At 56.6% G+C, this 18,795-nt stretch overlaps 1 protein-coding gene across 7 annotated transcripts; it reads left to right on the top strand.

The window, feature by feature from the left end:
* Nucleotides 1–8,036: 8,036 nt before the first annotated feature.
* ADI1 (acireductone dioxygenase 1) lies at nt 8,037–18,530 on the top strand. 7 transcript variants are annotated; one of them, XM_044262175.1, is made up of 5 exons: nt 8,623–8,664; nt 11,156–11,260; nt 11,571–11,690; nt 16,662–16,841; nt 17,614–18,530. In XM_044262175.1, exons 2-5 carry the CDS (start codon nt 11,198–11,200, stop codon nt 17,731–17,733), a joined length of 483 nt encoding a protein of 160 aa, XP_044118110.1. In that variant the 5' UTR covers nt 8,623–8,664; nt 11,156–11,197; the 3' UTR covers nt 17,734–18,530. The 7 variants fall into 7 exon arrangements, with proteins under 7 accessions (XP_044118105.1, XP_044118110.1, XP_044118107.1 ...); XM_044262172.1 differs by lacking the exon at nt 8,623–8,664 and adding an exon at nt 9,699–9,920; XM_044262171.1 differs by lacking the exon at nt 8,623–8,664 and adding an exon at nt 9,917–9,964.
* Nucleotides 18,531–18,795: the final 265 nt, after the last annotated feature.

Raw genomic sequence — 18,795 nt, 5'->3', positions numbered from 1 at the left:
TGTGTCTCTCTGTCAAATGAATAAATAAAATCTTTAAAAAAAGAAAAGAAATCCAGACCCATACTCCCTTTTTTCAGTTAAGAAAAGTTCATGCACAAATGGCATGTTTCTTAATTCAAAACACCATACTTTCTGTAAATATCATTGCAATTTTTCAAATATATGTACAGAAAGAATAGTTTCATTAGTGTCCGTTGTAGTCAAGTCTGATAGGGAACCTGCCTGGTTTTCTTGACTTGGAGATGTGGGACGGTCCCACAGTTTTCATTCCTGAGGTCTTCATGTTGACCCTCCGTTTAGTTATAGATGGCCCTCGTGTTTCTCAGCAAACATATGTTTGGCTTTTTCTTTCAATGTGCCTGAGACAGTCATTTCTGTGCGGGCTTCCTGTGCGGCTTCCAGCGCCCGCACGCCTGCTCTTACTGATGACGCCCTTTCTCCCTTAACATTCGCTGTTTCCAGAAAGCCCTCCAGGCTTGCCATTTAGAAGATACCAGCTGTGCGTGGGCCCGCAGGGAGGGGTTTCAGCAGCCAGGACGGCCTTGAGGCCCAGGACCCGCGCCGAGAGCGGTGTGCGGAGCCCCCACACTCGCTGCCGGAGAACGCTTGGCAGCTGGCTTCGTGAGCAGAGCCTCGTGTCCTCCCCCGCGTCGTGTGGGAACCTGGCTTTCTCCCTGCGCCAAGGCTGGGGCTCCACGGGGGCTGTGAGGCTCGGCCTCCCCCGGTGGCCACCCACATGGGTCCCAGCTGGACCTCGGGCTCCACAGAGATCCAAGGGGTGGACGTGTGGTTCTAACTGGGCCTTCTGGAATCTTCCATGACACCGGATGTCCAGACAGCACATACAAGAGCACCTTTCTCTTGAATTCCAAGCACACACGGTTTTAGAGCTGCTGGCCGTGTTTCCTGTGCTTGCAGAAAGCTCGCTGCGGTAGATGAGAACTGAGCCAGGCGCAGAGGAAAGAACGGAGTCCGGAAAGGAGGGAAGGAGGGAGCTGTAACCAGTCTCTGGGGCCCCCAAGTCCGGCCCAGCGTGAGGCAGGTCCGCCTAGCCTTCTCGACTCCCCGCGCTGGCGCATCTGTTTTGTTTGCTTAGTGAGCCGGACCCCGCATCCCGCATCCCAGAGCACTGGAGATGGGAGCTTCCTTCTTAGAGCACGAGGGCAGGAGCGTGGAAAGGAGCTTCGGAATAGCGCGGGGATGCTGTGTGGCCCCTGTGTGCGGAGCCCCAGGTGAGGGGGCAAAGCCGCCGAGGGCTGCCGGTGCGGGATTCACCGTGGCTCAGTGCTGCCACTGGTCACTGCTCTCTACACACATGCAGTGACAAAAACGAGGCAATTTCCCTCAAGAATGTCCTGGGTGCTTTAACCCACTGAGCCACCCAGGCACTGGGTCACACGAATGTAACGAGCGCCCAGGCACTGGGTGGCTCAGTCAGGTAGGGGTCTGCCTTCAGCTCGGGTCACAACCCCAGGGTCCTGGGATCGAGCCCCACATTGGGCTCCCTGCGCAGTGGGGAGCCTGTTCCTCCCTCTGCTTGTGCGCCCGTTCTCTCTCTCGCTGTTAAATAAAGAAAAGTATGTCCTGGATGAAGCCATAAAACTTAATTTTATTAAATCTTGACCTTTGAGCGGACATGTTGTTAATAATCTCTGTGACAGACTGAGAAGTACACGGAAAGCATTGCTACTGTAAACCGGAGGGTGATGCTGATGAGGAGACCTGTAGGACCGAGCGGCAAGCCCAGCTGGCCACCAGGTCACTGGGTCACCGGGTCACCGGGCTGAGCCAGCGAGGTGTTTGGCAGACAGCCTCTAGAGAACGAACAACGTGAGGCCGCCTCGGCCGAGTCTGACCGTGCTCAGCGCCGGGGCGGAAGCCGGGCATGCAGGCTTGGACTGGACACGGGAGCGCTGAACAAGCAGCCCTTACTGAGGACGCTGATACTGGCTGCGAGTTGTGAGCAGAACCCTCCCTTCCAGAAAAAAAGTTTGTGATCGTTTTCTAAGGCTTACCTAGAAACGTCAGGAAGTGTTCTGCTTGATTAAAGGTGATCTTCTGCCTTCGTAAGGTTCATTTTACTGTCCTTTAACCCAATTCCAGTGAAGCAGTGACATTCAGTCATTGTGCTTCTGTCTAAAGCACGGACTAAGGTAAATAAATAGAAGTAGGAACCCTGGTTTTAACCATTTTCAGTCTCTGCTCAGGCACTGCCTCAGTAAGGACAATACATAGACTGGCAGGAAGCATTTTGAGATTTCCACCACCCAGTGCATCCGATCCTTGAGTGCAGGTGGAGCCGTGCATCTGACTGCTGGTTAAATTACTGACGGATGTAATTAAGGCCCCAAACCACTGGACTCTAAGCTAATCAAAGTGGAGGTTATCTTTGGTGAGTCTGAACTAATCAGGTGAGGTCTTCTTATAAGAATAAATTCAAAGGGATAAATCCTTTCCTGCTGGGTTTGAGAAATGAGCTTCTGTGTTATGGGCAGAGGACTGAGGGCATCTTCTGGACCGGGAGAGCCACTCCTGGTCAATAGTGGGGAAGAAAACGGGGATCTTGGACTGAACGCACGAGTTCTGCCAGCAACTGTGCTCCAGAAAGGACACAATCCCAATGACCCCTGAGTCAGTGTGGGAAACTGAGCAGAGTAAGAGCCGCGCGCCCACACTTCCGACATGTAGGGCTGTGATTCGTTGGCCACACTGCTGAGACTATCCACCAAATTCAAATGACATGGAAGAAGTCGCCGGAGAACTGGAACCGGAGGCAGTTCTCCGGGGGTCTCCGACATCTCTGCATATGCACAGATGAGGTCCCAGCGCTCCTCTCTGGGAGATTTGTCAAATGGGTGGCCTTGCGAGGTAGACGTAGTGTCTCTCTGGAGCAAGGACGGGTGTGCTTCCTGCCCAGGGTAATCGAGGTCTTGGGGCCTAAGCTCAGGGTTCTTTGCCTACAGCGCAACCCGGGGACCATGCGGGTGTCTCTTCGCATCCTTGGCAGGAACTGGTGTCCAGGGAACCTGTCAGAGGTGCTGACAGCGGCTCCTGCCGTGAAGCCCCACGCTGGGCCTCACGCCTGGCCAGGGAGACCCATATCTTTGGCCGTCGCTGGCGAGTTAATGGTAGGCTCACTCCATAGCTCGTTAGTAGCGCGTAATCCCAAACCCGTTCACAGCTGTCCCCGCAGGCCAAGGGCATAAAATGCTCGGTGGCCGGATGCGATGTGAATAGTATTAATGGGATAGAACGGGGTCGGCAGGTTCCAGCCTGAAGCCTGTTTTTTATGTTCTACGAACTAAGAATGGCTTTTACACTTTAAAATGGTTGTTACCAAAGGACTGATCTATTTCTCTCGACTTTGCCTCTTGGCCTGCAAAGCCAGAAAGAGCTACTCCTGGTGCCTTCACAGAGGATGTCTGCCACCTGGTACAGGTGCACGTCCACATCCTTCATGTTGCCGTGTCTTGGGGCCCCTGGCCTTCTGCTCTGCCATTGCTCTGCCCTATTGGCTAGGGGGGCCCTGGGCCGGGAGCACTGCATAGCGCCGGGATGGATGACGGCCCGCACGCCCAGGGCTGCAGCAAGGGAGACCATCTGTCTTTCCCAAGTTGCCTACTGAGGATGATAAATTTTGGTCACAAAACATATTTTTTGACTGATGCTGGCTATTCTTCTGGAAGTAGTTCAATTTCAAAGGACTTCCCTTCAAAGGAGGAATTCCGTGGGCCAGCAACGGTCACACGAATGTAACGAGCGTCCTTCTGATCGGAGTCTGCCTGCCTGAACCGGTCCTGGCCACAAGGGCTGGGCTGGGTGACAGTTCCAAGGGCATCCCAATGGTCTTGCTTTTCCAAAGTATGTGGTTTTGTTTTTTTTTTTCCTTAAACATAGCACAGCTCCCTCTGTCCTCCCCAATAGTTAAAAAAAGCATCTGAGTAAGATGGAGCCCCCCGAGATGGTGAAGCGTGCTTGTCTGTGCGCTGCCCCAGCAGGCGCTAGAGACCCTGCCCCTGTTCCCATTCCAACCATCGTTCCCCAACCGAAGGAGAGCAGCCCCGCTCCTTCCCGCACTGTGTGGTAGTGGTAGCGTTTGCAGGCTTTGGGGCTGGGTCCCCACCTCGCACCCCGGCCTTGCTCCTTCCTGGCCCCCGGACCACCAGCAGTCCCTTGAGCTGTGTATGCCCCCGTTGTCTCACCTTTAAAGTGTAGGTGGTAAGTTGTGCCCACATTGCTTGGAAGGCTGGGCAGGCATGAAGCCTTTGCGAGATTCCCCAGGACAAGTGCCATTACTTCCTAGGGCACGAGATCTGGTCTGAGTTAGGAGGGCAGTTGCAGTAATGTGAGAACTCCATGCCGTGTTCTCTTCCCATCCTTTCCACGTTCATCCAGCAAACTTTCTTTTACTGCCTATGATGAGCGAGGCACTGGTCCTTGGAAGACTAATAAGACACACACTGACCTCCCAGAGGTGTAGGGCTGGGGTCAGAGGAGGCCTCTGCAGGGAAGGGAGATCTAAGATAGGAACAGAAGCGCGCAGAGGAGGACGGCAGATTCCGACGCCGAGTGTGTGGAGGGCAGAGAACAGGCAGCAGGGAGACGGGCTCGAGAGGCAGTCAAGAAAGGAGGTTAAGCAGACAAGTAACAAGATCCTGTATTTTTATTTACTTTTTATTATTAAAAAAAAATTAAGTAGGCTCCACACCCCTGTAGAGCCCAATGAAGGGCTTGAACTCACAACCCTGCGATCAAGACAAGCTGAGATGGAGTCGACCGCCCAACACAGAGTCACCCTGGTGCCCCATTTGTATTTTTAAATCCATGCCGTGCAGAGAAGGGCTTGCAGTGGGGCAGAGGTGGGAGTGGGGGTTCCCTGCGGGAGTCAGTGTTACCATTCCGGAGAAGAGGGCAGTCGGAGCGGGGGTGAAGTGTGTGCATTTGTGCTGTTGCTGGATATTGCTGGATGTTGAGGGTAAGGGAGAGGAAACAGAAAACCCCTAGACTTTGGGATTCGGGCACTGGGTGGGTGATGCCGCTGTTGGCAGGGTCGGGAAAGGCTGGGGAGAGCTATCTGGACGTGTGGGGAGTCGAGTTCTGCTTTGGCTGAGTTAGGCTGGACGCACGAATTCACCACATATGTGGCCATGCTGAGTTAGACACCAGGTTGGGTCTCAAAGAGATCCAGGCTGGAGATGGCTGTGGAAGTCCCTGCGTATCCTGGACGACACGAGGTCACCTAGGGTGTGTGTGGGGAGAGGACAGGACACTCCACAACTCTGTGGTCACGCCAAGGAAAGGAACCAAGAGGGCGCTGGGAGTGATGAGGGAGCAGAAGGCCGGCTGGGGACAAAGCAGAAGCTGGCACCTTGCACCCCCTCTCCACCCACTCCCCTCGGTCATATGTGTGACATTCCTCATGCACCCCTGGCTGCCCTAGAAGGAAAACAAATAGTTAACTTGCAGAGATCACAATCCTGCAAGACAGGAGGCTCCCTCGGTTTACAAATGTCCTCGCGATTAACAACAAGGAAGCTGTCTTACCCACAGCCCAACTTCCAGAGACAAACAACGCAGTTCCTAAAGCCCTAACACCACCTTCCCCTCCATGAAACTGAAGGAGACTGAGATGAAAGGAAATATAAATAAAGTTAAATTTCTTCTAAACCTAGCGCTCATTGCAAGGACGCTTGATCGGAGGAATATGACATTCCACCAGGAACCTCCTGTCTTCATGCTAGTGCTTATTAGAGGGAAAAACAGCCTTGGCTTGACCACAACCAGGCCTCCGGTATCCTGACCGTCTTCTTTACCGTGACAGCCCTTCTGAACACCTGCTTTTGTCCTCACCGACCCAGGCTAGCGTCATCAGCCACTCCTCAGGCTAGCGGGGCAGCAGCTCTGCCTGCCCACGGCTCCTGTCCCCGTGCTTTAAGAAACCACCATTTTGCACCAGAGATGTTGCAAGAATTCTTTCTTGGTCATCGGCTCCAGACCTCACCCCACCGAACCTCACCTATGTTCTAGAACTTCATCATTTGGTGCCCAGTGTGGGGCTGTGAGTCTTTACATCTGGACTCTGAGCTCTGGTGCAAAATTGGTGAGTACTTTCTCTCCGTTCCCTTTACTCTCACTTCAGGGGCTTTTCAAGGAGTGCAGTCTTACTGGAACACTTGCATGTTGACTGTCAGGCTGTAATCCTCTAGCCCGTGGCTACTCTACGGGGAGGAGAACGTGTGCCTTTTGACTGGAAGTTAGTACCCTGGCCAGAATGGTAATAAGACTCAGAAACTTGATGCCCTCTCTTTATTCCTGTTCTTATAGAAAGTTGTCTCTCTTGGGCACGGGACAGCCACCTAAGTCACCAGGACGGCTGCCAATCTTAAGACTCCCATGTGAGGTTTCCTCCTGATTGATCTAATGTGATCCCCTCCACATCCCTGCTTTAGCCACTTTTGGCTGGGTGGCCTCCACTGGGGGCCCGCCGAAAACAGTACCCATTGAATTAAAACACAACGGGGGGACCATTTCCTAGGGAAGTTGGATGTACGGACCACATGTGCTGGAATGTTGCATAGACCATGATGGATTTCAGTCTTTACTGTTTCTTCTCAGTGTCTCCTACAGACTACTTAAAGCTACAAAATTGGGTAATTTTCCCTTGTAAAACCTTCCTAGTATTTCCATGGGTTAAAATGGCAAAACAGTATACAGTCTTCAGGACAGAGGATGGCATGGTATGGCACAGTATTTTGGTCCATTCACCAGGCACATATTGGCAGCCTAGGATGCCATGGGGAAAAGTTAGGGCACCGGCATCCCTCCAGGGCCTTTTAGGGCAGGAATGCCTTCCTGGGCAGGCAGGATCTTGAGTGACGCCTCTGGTTACTTTTGACACACGGGAATCTCTGACATATCCTGCGTGGGAGGCCACCCAGGAGTCAGGGGGGATTTGGTAATGGGCCTTCTTTACTTTTCTGGGAGCATGGCCTCAGTAGGCTTCTTCACATAGGTTTCTCTATCTGAAAGATATGAATTTCCTCTGTTCTTCTATTTCTTCTTTGTCATTGGCTCCAGACCTCACCCCACCAAACCTCATCTCTGTTCTAGAACTTCATCAGAGGGAGCTGAGAAGGAAGCGCTTCAGGAAGGGCAGACAAGAACAGAAATAAGTGACTGGTGCGGCAACTCGGGGGTCCTGGGCTACCTTGTGAGAGCTGTCTGCGGGGAGGGGTGACCCAGAAGCTTTACTGGGGTGGGATCCCCATCCGAGGTAAGACCATGTGGTCTCGTCTGAAGTGCGGGTGGAAGTGGGCAATGATGTGGAAGGCGTCCCCGGGGGACAGCAGCGGCTGGTCACAGGAAGAGCGGAGAGGTGGGCTCCCACCAGATGTGGGACGGCAGCAGCAGGCTGGACAGAAAATCTACCTGGGCTTCACGGGCAGTGGTTCCCCGGGTTCCGCGTGGGCTGTTCACTCTGGAAATGTGCTGTCCTAGGTGTAGGTTCCATCCCGCAGGCTTCCGAGCGACCTGGTTTCCTGTTGGAGGCTGTGCCCGACGGTGAGATGATTGGATCTTTTCTGGCTGACTGCTTTGAGAAAATGAATCTTTTCTTTTCTAATCCGCTCAACAGAGGATCGATTCAAGGACTGGGAAGGGCAAGCTTGTGTTTTCCCCTAGAACATAACCAGTCCTGTGGGGAAGGGAGCTGGGCTGTTCACACATAGAGGGCGGGCCAGGCTGGGGGCAAGGCGAGGACGCGGCACCCGCCCCCACCCCCCATGACCCTAGGGTCCTCTGTGGGGACGGGACCTGACTTCAAGTCCCGCTGCTCCCCACAGGGGCTGCGTGGGTTCTCTGGTGGCATTTCGCTTCCCTTTCCTAACGCGTAAGTTGCTGCACCAGCTTGCTCCGGCGCCACGACCTCTGGCCCCCGCCGCCGCCCCCTGTCCCGCCGCCCCTCCCACCGCCGGCCCGCTCCGGCCCCGCCCCGCCCCGCCCCGCCCCGCCCGGCGGCCCCGGGATAAGGGCCCTCCCCGCGCGGCGCTGCCGCTCTCCGTCCGCCGCCTCCCGCAGCCGTTGCTCAGGGTCAGGGACGGGGCCGGGAGGGCGCGCAGGGGGTGCTCGCGACGCCCCCGCTCGGCCATGGTGCAGGCCTGGTACATGGACGAGTCCGCCGACGACCCGAGGCTGCCGCACCGCGCCGAGCCCAGCCGCCCGGTTGGCCTGGAGCAGCTGCGCCGGCTCGGGGTGCTTTATTGGAAGGTACGCGGGGGCGGGGCGGGCCCCCCATGTGGTGTCCCGCGCTCCCTGCACACCCCAGCTTGCAGCGAGTGGGCACCGCGGCCGGGACTGGGCCGGGGGGTGGTCGGGAGAGGGACTGCTCATGCTCAGTAACGGGGGGCTCCGGTGGTTGGCGGCGCCCGGGGCATGCGGCTCCTGCTCAATTGCGGCGCCGGGAAATCGCGACCTGGGACCAGTGCGCATGCTCATTAGGGGGCGCCGGGTGGTCCGGGGCGCCCGGGGCATCCTGCACACGCTCAGTAGCTGCGCGCATGCTCAGTAGCGGCGCTGAGAATCGCGACCTGGGAGCGGTGCGCATGCGCAGTAGGAGGGCCGGATGGCCCGAACTCGGGGCCCTCTGCGCTGGCCGAGCTTTAGGCGGTGGGAGCGCCGTGCGCAGGCTCAGCATCGTGGGCCGCCCAGGCCGCCGTGCGCGCGCTCCGCGGACGGTCGAGGGCCGCCGTTGGGCAGTCTGGGTGGGCTCGGGGTGGGTCTGCGGGCCGCCAGGGCGCGCCGCGCGCAGTTAGTGGACCGCACGGGCGGGAGGCAGGGGACAGGCTGCCTGGGGCAGTGTGCGGGGCCCGAGTGGCCCGCCGGCGTCCTCCGCAGACGGCAGGGGCGCTCCGCGGGCCGGGCGCGCGCAGCGGTGCCGGGGGCGGGTGTGCGAGCGTGGGGCCGCCCTCACCCCCGTGGGCTGCAGGGTCCCGGCCGCCGAGCCCGCGGGCCGTTCGCTCGTGCGCGTGCGGGGCCGCGGGGGCGCGCTGCGGTTTGCCGGGGCGGCTCGGAGCGCGCTCGGGCCGACAGCCGGGGCGGGGGGGGGGGACTCAGCTGCCCCTCTCCCTCCCCCTCCCTCCTCCTCTGTCCCTGCACCGCTCGTGCCCCGCTCGTGCCCCGCTCGTGCCCCGCGCGCTGTTTCAAGTAAATGAAACGTCCGCACCGAGCGCGGCCAGTCACTCGCCGGCAGGCCCGGCGCGTTCAGGAAGCGCCCGGAGCGTCCGTCGGTGTCCGCAGAGCGCGCGGGCCGCAGGCGGGTCCCCGAGGCAGCGGACAGGGCGGCTCCGTCGCGTGCGGGGCGCGCCAGCGGCGCAGGGCTTGACCGGAGCGGGGTCGCCCCACCGGCTCCCTCGGCGCGGGAGCAGCTGCTTCCTCCGCCCCCGCCGGCCTGGGCGCCCTCGTCCTCTGATGAGTGAGCGGATCAAAGTTTCCTCTAAAGAGGATACTTGTTTATCTGACAGATCGCAAGTGGAGAGGGGAGCAGGCTCCCCGCCCAGCAGACCCTGAGACCATGACCCGCGCTGAAGGCAGAGGCTTCATCCATTGAGCCCCCTGCCCGCCCCCCCGTAAATAAAATCATAAGAGAAAAGCAGTGGCGGTGCTGTGGGGCCGCGGTAAGCCGCCGGGCGTCCACCTGCCCTGAGGCCGTGGGGCCGGTCCGCAGTGGACGCTGCCTGCCGGCCGCCAGGCTCCTGTTTGCGGCGCTGGGCAGTCGCGAGGCCGGCTGCCTCCTGGCCCCCAAGACGACGCTCCACGGATCGCTCTGCTTTGGGGCCGCGTTGGTTTTTACGGGTTATTTCTCTGCCCACGCCAGGACCGAGCACGTACCTGCGGGCAGGGACCATCTCTGAGGCGGTCCGATGGTCCGTACTGCCTGTTGCGACGGGGAAATATGTTCTATCACAAAGTCAGTTTCTCTGCAACTAAACAGAGTTAACTTACGGCGCTTTGGGGATTTCATTCTTTTTTTTTTTTTTTTAAGATTTTATTTGTCAGAGAGAGAGAGGGAGAGAGAGCGAGCACAGGCAGACAGAGAGGCAGGCAGAGTCAGAGGGAGAAGCAGGCTCCCTGCGGAGCAAGGAGCCCGATGCGGGGCTCGATCCCAGGACGCTGGGACCATGACCCGAGCTGAAGGCAGCTGCTTAACCCACTGAGCCACCCAGGCGTCCCGGGGATTTCATTCTTTTTGGAGAATGAGATCTTGGTCAACTTGTGAATGTATCCAAAGGATGAAAGACCACCTTTTAAAGGCATCTTCCAGTTTCTCCGCGGGGTCAGACCCAGTTCCTCCGGCCTTCTAGTTCTGCTCTGGATAAGTCAGGGCGCCCGGCTGCCCAGTCGGCAGAGCCTCCAGCTCTCCATCTCAGGGTCATGAGTTCAAGCCCTGTGTGCGGCATGAAGTATACTTAAACATGTAAATAAGTAAATGATGTTTACTCTCTGGGTTTTGTGTCCTGTGTATTCTTATATACTTCCTTCATAATAGCTCTTCTCTATCAGTGGGAACAGATGGAGAATTTTTGCGTGTCTGTTATTAGGGACAAAGCAGAGTAACAGATGGTTTTAGTGTGGGGCAGTCCTGTGCGTATCCCAAGGTGGGTTTCATAACTTTTGGGGAGGCATCTTTGTAGAAATTAATGGGTTGATGACTAGTAGTTTAAGATATTCTGGAGTTTGCCATTCAGGAGTTGTGGTAAAAGGAACTCAATTCATTGCCAGTAGTTTGAAGTAGGAGTGAGATTAACTCTGGCTGGGGTCCTGGTGACTGCTTCATCACAGACGTGTTAGAAGGGGACCTTGAGGGGTGCCTGGGTGGCTCAGTCGCTAAGTGTCTGCCTTCAACTCAGAATGGGACCTTGAGTAGATAGGGTTGTGATGAATGACGATGATGAAGGAGCTTTCTGGGTGTAGGAAGCTGTCAGGAGCAAGGCTGTGGGGATGTGAAGATTCTTTGGGAGCAAATTTTTCTTGGTTTAGAATGAAGTTTTTTTTTTTTTTTTTAAACAGGTGATAGGGACAGAAGAGTAGAAATGGCAACTGGGGCCACATGATGGAAGGGCTCTCATCCCAGTGTAATGAACTTGGGTTTTATTTGTAGGCTTCCAGAGCGTCCAGCCCAGGGAAGCAGGTGACCAAAGAGATGTCACAGAGAGATCAGAGACCTGCACAGGATTCGTGCTGGAGGAGCAGGACTGGGGTGGAGGTGGGGTTGGTGACCTTGGACAGGCTTGGTCATGGGTGTTTCACCTGGGCTCCTGGAAGTGGGACTAGAAGGCGAATGTAGAATCCCCCAGGAAGAACTGCTGGGGAGAAGGGAGGCACTCTCCTTAGCTGTGACAGAGAATGGGGAAGCCCTCCAGAGAAATGGGGAGAGGAGGAGAAGGCAGGTTAGTTTGCAGTTGACAGAGGACTAGATGATAAATTTAGAGTGGAATCATACTGGAAATCCAGTAACAGAACATTGCTTTGTTTGCATTAATGTGACCTCCTTTTTGTTGTTTTAACTCTAATAGTTGGATGCTGACAAATATGAGAATGATCCAGAATTAGAAAAGATCCGAAAAGAGAGAAACTACTGCTGGATGGACATAATAACCATTTGCAAGGATAAACTGCCAAATTACGAAGAAAAGGTAAGGGAGCTCTAAATTCTTTGAAGAGGGGAATTGTTACATTCACTCCTATTAAACACAAGCTTCTTTTTGTATTTTCTTTTTCCTATTTTTAAAGATTTAATTATTTATTTGAGAGGGCATGCAAGTGGGGGGAGGAGGAGTAGAGGGCAAGGAAGAGAGAGTCCCGAGCAGGCCCCTACCAAGAAGGAAGCCACACGTGGGGCTTGATCTCACGACCCTGAGATCACAGCCTGAGCAGCCGTCAGGAGTTCGACGCTCCCCTGACTGAGCCATACTTTCTCTAATTCCTTAACGTGGTTGCTGAGGTCATGGACTTGCAGCCTTCTTTTTTAACATAGGTGTTCAGTGCTGTAGATTTCCTCCAAGTACTTCTCTAGTGCCATCACACAAATTTCAAATGATTTTCATTTTCATTCAGTTCAGAATACTTCCAGATTAATTTCCTTTTTGATTTCTTTGACCTCTGGGGGTTTTTTGATATGTGTTAGTTTCCAATTATATGGGGACTTTTCCAGAGACTTGACTTTTCTTGCCTTCTAATTTAATTCCACTGTAATCAGAGAATATATTTTGTGAGACTTGAGTCCTTGGAAATATACTGAGGCTACTTCATGGGCCAGAGCACAGTTCATCTTAGTGAAGCCACTGTGCAGGCTTGAGAAGAGTGTGTCCGCTGTTGCTGGGTGACTCACTCCCCGGATGTCGACCAGTAGTGCTACTCAGCAGCTACTCCTTTCTGATTTTCTGCTAACTGAACTTGTCTGTTGATGGGTGGTGGTGAAATCTCCGACTAAAATAGTGGATTCATGTGTTCTTCTCCTTCTGTTACTTTTAGCCTCGTGTATTTTGATGTCTGTTATTAGGTGTCGAGATTTTCATGTCCTCTTGGAGATTGGACCGTTTTGTCATTACATGATACCCGTCCTTATCCCTGATGATTTTCCTTGTTCTGAAGTCTCCATTGTCTGAAATTAATGTAGCTCCCTGAGTTTGCTTTTGATTACTATTAACGTGGTGTTTCTTTCTCTAAAAGTTTGCTTTTAACTTACTTGTGTCTTTGTTTTAAAGTGGGTTTCTTGGGACGCCTGGGTGGCTCAGTTGGTTAAGAGTCTGCCTTCAGCTTAGGTCATGATCGCATCGGGTTCCCCGCTCAGTGAGGAGCCTGCTTCTCTCTCTCCTCCTTCCTGCTGCTCCCCCTGCTTGTGTGTCAAATAAATAAATAAATTTTTCTCTCCCTCTCCCTCTGTGTCAAGTAAATAAATAAAATTTTTAAATTCTGGCTGCAGCACTTACTAGCTATGTAACCTTGAGCTTCAGTTTCCATAATGTGTGTCACACCTCTGTCTGGTTCTCAGCCTTGCTTTGTCTCTAGAGATGGATTTTTTTTCTTAGCTTTTAGCATGCCCTGTCATTTTGGTTAAAGCCAGAGTGTAGCCTCTGTTAAGAGGAACCAAGGCAAGTCAGCCTTTAGCGTGAGGGTGTGTGTTATCTGGGCGGGAGTTCCATTTGCTGTTGATGGTGCCAGGGATTTGGTTTCTAGTTCCCTGGATTTTCTTCTCCCCTGGGTCTTTGTTTCTTTAAGCGCTCTTCCTCCCGTAGATTCTGTGTCTCACACAGAATGTTCTTTCGAAGCCTTAAGTCGCTGTTCTCTTCTGGAGCCCTGTCATGTGGTCAGCTGTTGGGGAGAAGAAGTGCTCTGTGATGTTACCATTCAGGCCAGTCTTTCGTGGGCTTAGTTCTTCTGTTGTGGCCTTTTCTTTCTCCCTTTAGGCTGGAGGGGACTGGACAGGATCTTCCCACAAGTCAGATAAGGCTCTGGTGCAGCTGTTTCCCTGGGAGTACTGGCCTTTGGTTCAGGACGTTCTGAGAGTATTTAAAAATGGCTATTTTCCCCTCCCATTGCCTGCAACGTGAAAGGATATTTCTGGGATCTTCATCCTGAGAACCTGATGGGGTTTCTAGCTACAAAAGCCACAGAACTGTGGGGCTTCCCTTAATCCTGGTCTCCCGGGCGTTTCCCACTTTGAAGCTGGGGCACACTTAGCCTGCTGCACTTTGCCAGGACAACCGCTTGGCGTCACACCAGTTTATCTGTGCGGGGCCCTGTGTCTACCTGTTTCAGACCTCAGGGTGGCATTTTATCCTGTGACTTCAGTCCTCTGGTGGATCTAGGGAAAGTCTTCCAGACCGTTCTTCCATCAGCTTGGATGTCTTGTGTGTTTTAGAGGAAGGAAACCGGCAGGTGTCCCAGCAGATTGGACTGAGAACAAAAGCGGTGTGAGAACACGGGTGTAGCAGACACACGTGTGCTGTGATTGTGCCGGGCGGAGCATGAGTGTTAGGGTACTTCCAAGATGATGGCCCATTTCTCACCGGGTCATGGGTTCTCTCAGATTTACATGGTGTGCATTGCCATGAATGTTAGATTACCCGTCTTCTTGGCAGTGATTTTGTCTTTCCTTTTTTTAATTTTAATTTTTTATTTTTTTAGTGCATGTGTGCACACACACACGCGAGAGAAAGAGAATGGGGAGGAAAAGAGGGAGAGGGAGAGAGAGAATCCTAAGCAGGCTCCACGGTCGGTGCAGAGCCCTGTGTGGGGCCCGATCTCACAACCTAGGATCATGACCAGGGCCGAAATCAAGAGTCGGACGCCCAGCGGCCCGAGCCACCCACGAGCCTCAGCACTGCTTTGTCTTACTGCGTCGCAAAGACCCGTGTGCTGTTAACGGCAGTAACTGTGTTCTCCGTCGTCCTAATCCCCAGAGTGGGTTCTCCCTGGGAAGAAAAGTCTTGTCGGGTACAGGCTTCTCTGTCCTGTTTCTCTGAAACAAACCTTTACTGCCTCCTATGTCATGTTTGTGTTCCATGACTAGAGTCATGACTAGAGTCAAGCCTTGCGTTTTTGGCCAGAACGCCATGCAGAAGGTGCTGTGTGTGCTCAGTGTGCGCTGCTGGGAGGCCTGTGGTGTCACAGGACCCTTCCGACTGACAGGAAAGTTGATCAGGTTTTGTTCGTCAGGTTCTTCGTTGTGAACTTCCGTCTCCCCTCATAACTGATAGGAAATCTGTGGAGAATTACTTTGAGTCTATAAATGCCATGTTTCTTCTCAGACTTCCACTCGGTGTTTGCGTCCATCTGGATAGACCCTGCCTGGATCAGTCCCAGGGCAGGTGCTAAGAGTGGTGGCCGTCTGTCCCGCAGTGTTGACTTGGCCTCGGTCTGCAGGGAGAGGCTGCCCGCTCCCTTCTGTCACCCCAGTGCGGGCTCCCAGATCCTTGAATCTTGGCGGGCATGGATACAGGCCAGTGGGTCTGATGTTCGGACTGTCCCAGACTTAGCAAGGACGAGCCTCTCGGAGGGTTTCGGTCGCGTGGGCCGGTGGCCCTCATTTTCCCGATCACCACTTGACTTGGGGAGCCGCAGGCGCGTGGCGCCCCCACGTCCCCTGACCTGGCCCTGGAATCACCCCCGTTCCCGGTACCCGTCACTGGTACTTGGAAACCCAGACGGGGTCCTCGTTGCTGCCTGGGGGTCACTGCCCGTCCCTTCAGCCGATGAGGCGGGAATTCTGTGTGGGAGGGAGAGGTGGTGGGTGTGAGCGGACGCCGCTCCTTCGGTCGGCGCCACAGGACTTCGGCCTCCCTCAGTCGGTGTCGGCCATGCCTGGTCCCGCCGCGAGGACCCCGGCCGGTCGCCCCGCACACTCCTCTCCCTCTGCGGCAGCCGCGGGGTTCAGCCTGGCCGCGGCCCGGGTCCTCGCAGACGCGGCCGAGGCGGGGCGGGCGGCCGGTGGGCAGGTCCGTCCGCGCTTGTGTCCCCGCCTTTATGATGCCGTGGAACACCCCCGTTCTAGCGTCTCCGCGGGGCCGGGGCCTCCCGTTCCCCGGCTTCGCTGCGCTGCTCCAGGGCTGCCGGCCCGCGGCGGAGCCCGCAGCGTCCGGTCCCGGCGGTGCTCGTGGACGGCGGCGCCGGCGCCCCCGGTGCCCCGGCGTCGGGCTTCTGTCCGGCCTGTGACGGCCCGGCCGGGGGTGACCCGGTGCCTGTTCCCGTCCGTGTGGTCGGAGGCCCGTGGTCGGGGTCCGTTCCGGGCGGGGTGGCCGCGCGGGGGAGCGCTGCTGGTCGGCCGGCCGCTCCCCGCTCCGCCGCCACAGCTGCGTCACCGTCACCGCAGCTCGCCGGCCTCAGGACAGGCGCCGGCGCGCGGCTCTCGCTGCCAGGGGCGATGCCCGGACCGTCCGTGGGTTTTCCAGGGACGTGTGAGCGTTGCACGAGGGACGCCTCAGCCACCCGGCGGGGGCCGCTGGGGAGGTGCGAGCGGCGCCGGGGACGCCGCGTGAGGCGGGGGGCGGGGGCCGCGGGGCGGTTCCTGCGCGGTTCCTTCCGCCCCGCTCCACACCGAGTATCTGTACTCTCGGTTTTAGGGGTAGAAGGACTTTCTGACGAACATAAACGATTTGAACAAGGGAGCGTCTTTCAGGAAATGGTGACCCGGTGGGATCGTGGACGCCGTGTGGCGCGTGCGTGTGGCGCGGACGATGGCGCGTGCGTGTGGGAGACGCGGCGTGACCGCGCATGCGTCTGAGGCGCGTGCCCGCCGCGTGCCCGCGTGTGTGAGGCGCGGGAGACGCCGTGTGCGGCGGGAGGGGAGCGGGGTCCCCGCGGGCGACGGAGCCCTCACGGCCCCGAGCTGTGAGCCGGGCGGCAGGGGCCGGCCGCGTGCGCCCCGCTCCGTTGAGGGCCCCGGGGGGGGGGGTGTCGGGGACCCGCAGCCCCGGGTGTTGCCGGTGGAGACCTGGGACTGTTGTGGACACGCGGAGCGGCGGCGGCGTGTTCGCCGTCTGTCCGCTGCTCGCCCGGCGCCACGTTCCCGAGCTGCGGGCGCCCGGCTGCCTGGCCCTGGTCCCCGGCTCCTGCCGAACCGGTGCCGCCGCGCCGCGGCTGAGCCGCCCCCTCCGTCCTCCCAGATTAAGGTGTTCTATGAGGAGCACCTGCACCTGGATGACGAGATCCGCTACGTCCTGGACGGCAGCGGCTACTTCGACGTGCGGGACAAGGAGGACCGGTGGATCCGCATCTTCATGGAGAAGGGGGACATGATAACGCTACCCGCGGGCATCTACCACCGCTTCTCGCTGGACGAGCAGGTAGGAGGGCCCTGGCCCGCGTGGGGGGGCGTGGACCCCACTGCTCTGCCCCACGGGCTGGCTGGGGCTGCCGTCCCCGCTGCCGCTGTCCCCACCGCGGGCTCCTGCCCACGTGGGCGGCCCCCCCGAGGCCGGCAGCCTTGTCCCGTCCCTTCCTGCTCTCCGGTGCTGGGACCCGGAGCCTCCTACTTTTGTGACCAGCACACGTGGGAGGTCGTTGCGAGGGTCAATTTCCCAAAAGCCAAAATGGGATTGCAAGATCCCCATGTTTTTACTTTAAGATTTTATTTATTTGACACAGAAAGAGTTCAGAAGTGGGGGAGGGAGAGGGGAGAAGCAGACCCGTCACTGAGCAGGGAGCCCATGGTGGGGCTCGATCCAGGACCCCAGGATCATGACCTGAGCCACAGGCAGTTGCTTAACCCATGGAGCCACCCCGGCACCCCCCATTTTTGCTTTTGAGGGGCAATGCCACGCTGGCCTCCCTGGCGTTCAGCAGCCCCGGGGCCCTAACGAGCGTGAGGGCCACAGCGGCCCCGGGGGCGTGGGCGGGCGGGTCTGCGCGGGTCTGGGCAGACGGCAGGTTGTGGAGAGTGGGGGTCAGCACCGAACCCCTGCGGCAGAGGCCTTGCTGCCTGAGCTTGAGGCCTGCCGGCCGCAGCTGATACCAACCGGCTCTGCGGGGAGAGCGTGTGCGGCTGGGACCGCCGCCGTGGCCAGCGACCTTGTCTTGGAGGCGGGGTTCACATCCCAACGTGTCTCTGTTTTCCAGAACTACGTGAAGGCCATGCGGCTGTTTGTGGGCGAACCTGTGTGGACGGCGTACAACCGGCCTGCTGACCACTTCGAGGCCCGGGGCCGGTACCTGGACTTTCTGGCTCAGACAGTGTAGTGGTGCTCAGGGGCCAGGCCGCCTTCGCCCTGGTGCTGAGTCCCAGCAGAGAGCCTGTCCTCCTCTTACGCCGTCGACGTGGGGCCGGTGAGCTTTCCTTGGCAGGACTCTCCAATCAGTGTGTTTAACGAAGGGAGCTTCATTATTAAAGTGGTTTTTTATGTGGCAGCGACTCTGGGATGGTGGACAAGCCACGTTCATTTCCCCTAATTCAAGGTCAGCCTGAATGAGGGTCCCCTCCCCCAGTGGGTGAGCCGGGGCTGCTCCGTCCGACCGGCTCTAGGACTGTAAGCAGATGTCCGCCCGCGCGGTGCCTGCCTTGTGAGAGCGTGTCACAGGAGAGGACAGGACCGGCCAGATAGACGACACCCGTCTCCCAAATCCGGGCGGGCAGTGCTGTCGGGGCTGGCCTGTCTTGTGAGTGCAGGGACACTGGGAGCTGCTGAAGCCACTTTCTTGCTCAAAATTCAGTAGCTGCCCTAATCTTACACTCTTGGCTTGTGGTCCCTAATCACCACGGTCGTGGTTGCTCCTGCGTGTATGTGACATGTTTCTATTTTATCTGCATTAGCATTTATTCACAGAGATTTTTGGGTTGATTTGCCTGTTAACTCTTCTACAAGAAAATTTTGACTTTAATAGGAAAACTACTGCATCATCTTTTTCCTTGATAATTTTGAGATACAGCTTTGCCTAATTTGTTACAGTAATAGAAAAATCCCAAATCAACTTCATGTTTTGACGGGCAGATTGTTTTAAGGATTTTTTAAACTGAATTAAAAATCTTCGTATTAAAATGCCTTTTTCATTGCCTCCACGTGGGTCTTGGGCACGTGTGCCCACGGCCCAAGTTGCGACGATCCTGCAGACTCAGTTGAAGGATTGGAGCGTGTGCAGGCACGGGAGGATGGTGGCGGGCCCCCCGGCTGTGTCCACGCCTGGCGGGCAAGTCGGGGAGGCTCTTCCTGACGACAGCACTCGCGCGGGGTTGGGCGCTCGTCCAAGGGGAATGTTGCAGAGGGTGAATCCTTCGTAAAGGCATCGCCGTTAGGGCTCAGAGAC

This window comes from Neovison vison, chromosome 8 (assembly GCF_020171115.1).
Source record: "Neovison vison isolate M4711 chromosome 8, ASM_NN_V1, whole genome shotgun sequence".
NCBI lineage: Eukaryota > Metazoa > Chordata > Mammalia > Carnivora > Mustelidae > Neogale > Neogale vison.
Note: the sequence above shows the minus strand (reverse complement) of the source record. Positions and strands in the feature narration are given on the sequence as shown.